Source organism: Bison bison, unplaced genomic scaffold, assembly GCF_000754665.1.
Source record: "Bison bison bison isolate TAMUID 2011002044 unplaced genomic scaffold, Bison_UMD1.0 scf7180017857652, whole genome shotgun sequence".
In the NCBI taxonomy this organism is placed as follows: Eukaryota; Metazoa; Chordata; class Mammalia; order Artiodactyla; family Bovidae; genus Bison; species Bison bison.
The window spans coordinates 66,958-71,972 of record NW_011488225.1 but is presented as its reverse complement, the minus strand read 5'-3'; the positions used below and the strand labels follow the sequence as shown (position 1 = coordinate 71,972).

Below are 5,015 nucleotides of genomic sequence, written 5' to 3'. Positions count from 1 at the left end.
AAAAGCCTAGATATGCACACTATATAAACAGAAAATTTCCTGAAAGGGAAAATACCATGAGATTCACAGTGGTTCTTTCTAGTTTGTAAGATCACAGATAGCTGTGCAGTTTTCTTTATATCTTTTCTGTCTTTTTCAAATTTTCTTGTCTTAATCTGGATTTCTTTTGTAATTCAGTGGAAAACCAAAAATGTCTTATTTTTTAAATATAACAAATAATTTTTTTCTTTTTTCCTTCCATTCTATCTAGAAACACTATTGGTTACATAGTAGTCATATATGGATATCTTCATAATTTTTAGTTACTATTGTATTTTAAATATACTTTGTTACATTTATTGTTAGCATATCTTATCGTATTATTACCGTAATTTGTTTAATCAGTCCTATGTTAAATATTTGGTTGTTTAAATTTTGACTATTATAAAAAATACTGCAGTGAACATTTGTTGTCTGCAACATTTTTTAACAGTGAGAAATACATTGTTTCCAATAGGTTCTTTTTCAGTAGCTACATGAGTAACTACTAGCATTTACTCCTTTTCCCTTTGCTAGAATTGAAGGGAGCATGAAATGTTTTGTTTATTCTTTCCTCCTGTTTTGACTAGGTTTTGCAGCAACGCTGGATGATGACAAGCCTTGGTACTCCATTTTTCCCATTGACAATGAGGAGCTGGTATATGGACGTTGGGAGGACAATATCATTTGGGATGCTCAGGCCATGCCCCGGTTCTTGGAGCCTCCTATTTTGACACTTGATCCCAATGATGAGAACCTCATTTTGGGTATGGTACTGGCTGGGTCAGTGTTCCTTCCCCATAACTGATAGCTTGCTGTCCTAATGTCAGCGGGCAAGAGGAAATCAGAAGGGTTGGGAAGGTCAAGACTGGAAGCTTCTAGATAGCAGTTTGAGACAGCAAAGTTGTGGCTCTCAGTTTCTAATATTGTGTATTGTTTTAGGGAAAACTCATAATGTAGAAATGTTGGAAAGTAGTACCTTGGAGATGTCAGGAGTATAGTTTGATTGGTTGGACTAGAAGTGGTCTTGGGGGAAATGAAAATCTGGTTAGGAATTGCAAAGGTGTCAGTAGGAAAGTTGAATCTTCAGGGATAACAACTCCAGGGTGACTTGTTTCCTCCTTAGAAATTCCAGATGAGAAGGAAGAGGCTACTTCTAACTCTCCCTCCAAGGAGAGTAAGAAGGAATCATCTCTGAAGAAGAGTCGAATTCTGTTAGGGAAAACAGGAGTCATCAAGGAGGAACCACAGCAGGTCTGTGAAGGGAAAAGGGATTTGGTGTTTAGAAGAACAAAGAAAGGTAATGAAGAAGGGTAGTCTGACTAAGGTTTATTTGATAACCTGTCATTAGAACATGTCTCAACCAGAAGTGAAAGATCCATGGAATCTCTCCAATGATGAATATTACTACCCTAAGCAACAGGGTCTTCGAGGCACCTTTGGAGGAAATATTATTCAGGTAAAAGTAGTGTTTTTTTTTCTGTGGTGAATGTGAACCACTCCTTTGTTTTGGTGTAGACATGAGTAAATCTTTCTTTGACTGGAGTTCAATTTGAACCCTTATATTTCTATCTTAGCATTCAATTCCTGCTGTGGAATTACGGCAGCCCTTCTTTCCTACCCACATGGGGCCCATCAAACTCCGGCAGTTCCATCGCCCACCTCTGAAGAAGTACTCTTTTGGGGCACTATCTCAGCCAGGTCCCCACTCAGTCCAGCCCTTGCTAAAGCACATCAAAAAGAAGGCAAAGGTATGATTGAATCTTGGTTAGGAAAAAAAAAAAAGAGCTATAAAAGGCATTGGAATACAAATGGGGGAGATGGACTGGATATTAGATGCTTTTAGGAAATCGTCTATTTTCTTAGAAGTGATAAAATATTATTGTGGTTATTTAGGAGAATGTCCTTATTCTTGGGAGATGCATGGCATGTGAAAATAAAGTAAAATGTCATGATAACTTCAACTTTAAAAAATGGTTCATGGACTACCCTGATGGTCCAGTAGTTAAGAATCCACCTGCCAATGCAGGGGACATGGGTTGAATCCCTGGTCTGGAAAGATACCATATCCCACAGAGTTGCTAAGCCTGTGCACAACTACTGAAGCCTGCATGTTCTAGGGCCAGTGTTCTGCAACAAGAGAAGTCACCCACAATGAGAAGCCCACACACCACAGTGAAGGAGTAGTCCCCACTCACTGTAGCTAGAGAAAGCCTGTGTACAGCAACCAAGACCCAGCTTAGCCAAAAAGAAAAAAAGGAAAAAGGTTTCAGCAAAATCTATTGATAGTTATAGCTAAAACAAATATGGTAAAATATAAAGTAATATATAAGTGGTGGGATAATAAGTGTTCATAGTTTTGACTTTATGCATAAACATTTTTGCAATAAAATAGGAAAAAAAAGCAAGTAAAGTTTTTGATGTCTCAGTGAACAATATCACTGTATGTAATTATTGTCCTGTCAGTAGCTGTACTGTATTCTCCTTGTTCTCGGCAGATGAGAGAACAAGAGAGGCAAGCTTCAGGTGGTGGAGAGATGTTTTTCATGCGCACACCTCAGGACCTCACAGGCAAAGATGGAGATCTTATTCTTGCAGAATATAGTGAGGAAAACGGACCATTAATGATGCAAGTTGGCATGGCAACCAAGATAAAAAACTACTATAAGCGGGTGAGTCTTCTCAGAAAAATCTTTGTTGTTAATAAATAATTGTAGTTAAATATTCAGCAACCATATGTGAACATACATATATTTTTTTAATACTAGAAATTTATTGGGAGAAAGGAATGGTATCTGTTTTGCAGTTAGTAGTATTAGTAGAATGCTATGCTCATGGAATGTTTTATTTAGGCTTATTGATTATGTTCTGGGATAGTAACTGGGTCTGTTGCATTCCTTATAGAAACCCGGAAAAGATCCTGGAGCCCCAGATTGTAAATATGGAGAAACTGTTTACTGCCATACATCTCCTTTTCTAGGCTCACTCCATCCTGGACAATTGCTGCAGGTGAGGAATTATTTCCTGCTATAACTTTTTCCTAAGGAAATTGACAGATGAGCTAGTCATCCCAGAAAGAACCAATTCTGTTTGATTGAGACACTGTTTAACTAAAGTATGGGAAAGAACAATAAAAGCTAAAAATTATTATAATCCAAAAATCTGTTTTTGCATCTTTTTATTAAAACTGGCTCCTTATTATGTTATTCTATAAGTTAAATTTTAAATAGTCTTTTGGAAATACATAGTGGTAAGAAGTCCAAAAACATCTGGGTAGCATAGGGAAGTCAACTGGATTAATAATTTACTATAGTTAATTTATGAATGTTTAATTTGTATGTGTAAGATTGGTGTGTTTTGAGTATTGAACTACACCCCAGCTATAGTGAAATGGTTTTTCCCCTCTCTGTTCTGATGGGTATAGAAATGCCTTCTGGTAACCTAGCTTTTACATACTTTGTTAAGGGAAGGTATAGAGGTCCACGAATGATGTGAGGAAATCTTTAGCACTCTACTACCTTGTTTCCCCCTCACCCCCTCCCCAGTTTATTTCCCTTGGCAATCTTAACCAATTTAACTGTTCTTATACCTAGTTTATCCCATTGTTTCTATTGCTTATTCTCTTAAAGCATCTACAAAGCACATTTTTTTTAATCCTTTGCATCTATAGTCCATTTCCACCAGATTTTGAGTATCACCTTCATACTGTTGCTAGAGTTCCCGTCCCTATAACTTTCTGTTGAAGTTTTCTACCAGTTCCTACCCTTTTGTGGCTACTTTTGTAGTCTCTCAGATATCCTTTTTCATCTTCCCCTGTGACTCTTTTTCCACATTTAGAATTTTCTTTCCACACCTACGTATTGGATCCTCCCTCTTTCTGTCTACTTTTCGTATTTTTTTGAGAAGTCTTTCTTTAGAATCTTAACGACAGGTTCTTAATGACAGTTTGATCCTCATCCGGCTGCCACTTAAACAAGCTCAAATGTTTCTGTCCTGCATCTTTAGTTTGTCTTCTTTAAGCATAGTTTCTAATTCATTACTTGTTTTTTAAATTAATTTACTTAACAAATGTTTTGATTTCACATATTATGTCAGGGGCTCTGCTGGGATCTAAGATAAGCAGTATGGTACTTTTTAGATTATAAAGTGATTTTCAGATGTAATCTTCATAGTAATCCTGTGAGTATAGGAGTTTTAAGTATCTCCATTTTGTAGATGAGGAAAATTGAGCTCATAGATATTAAGTAACTTATCTGACATCATACAGTGAGCTAGCACAGCCAGTGTCATCTATAGTGTCAAATCCTATAGTTTCCCCACTACTGACTCTTAAAGGTGACCAATGGGTAAAAAATTATCTGTCTAATCCCATTTGATATTCCATATTTTAATTTATGTTACTCAATAGACCTTAGATGGCATAATGGGGATGGAGAGCCACCAAGCTTGATTTTCCATTCTCATGAGTTTACTAAATTTCCAGGGCTTCTCTTATATTACTTTTGTGTTTTTATTTTTGTTAGGCATTTGAGAACAACCTTTTTCGTGCTCCAATTTATCTTCATAAGATGCCAGAAACTGACTTCCTTATTATTCGCACAAGACAAGGTTACTATATTCGGGAATTAGTGGATATCTTTGTGGTTGGCCAGCAGTGCCCTTTGTTTGAAGTTCCTGGGCCCAACTCCAAAAGGGCCAATACTCATATTCGAGACTTTCTCCAGGTAAGAATGAGAGGATACGGAGGGGGTCTGGATGTACATAAAAGGATATTTGGATTTGGGGTCATATCAGGGAAGATAAAACATATTATGGGCTTAGCAGGGGAAGGGACCCTGGTGAGGAATTTTATCCTTATTTTGCCAAATAAAAAAAATTTGGTATGTTGAGCAGGTTTTTATTTATCGCCTGTTCTGGAAGAGTAAAGATCGCCCACGACGGATCCGAATGGAAGATATAAAAAAAGCCTTTCCTTCTCACTCAGAAAGCAGCATTCG

General features: G+C 37.0%; 1 protein-coding gene across 1 annotated transcript in view; it reads left to right on the top strand.

The window, feature by feature from the left end:
- Window positions 1–604: 604 nt before the first annotated feature.
- TAF1 (TAF1 RNA polymerase II, TATA box binding protein (TBP)-associated factor, 250kDa) overlaps window positions 605–5,015 on the top strand; it is a gene marked incomplete at its 5' end in the record, with an annotated part of 61,547 nt that continues 57,136 nt past the window's right edge. Inside the window, 8 exons of the mRNA XM_010861020.1 lie at window positions 605–785; window positions 1,145–1,272; window positions 1,370–1,477; window positions 1,596–1,769; window positions 2,517–2,690; window positions 2,923–3,027; window positions 4,542–4,742; window positions 4,912–5,005. Coding sequence (XP_010859322.1) covers window positions 605–785; window positions 1,145–1,272; window positions 1,370–1,477; window positions 1,596–1,769; window positions 2,517–2,690; window positions 2,923–3,027; window positions 4,542–4,742; window positions 4,912–5,005 — 1,165 coding nt within the window. The remainder of the gene's footprint in view (window positions 786–1,144; window positions 1,273–1,369; window positions 1,478–1,595; window positions 1,770–2,516; window positions 2,691–2,922; window positions 3,028–4,541; window positions 4,743–4,911; window positions 5,006–5,015) is intronic.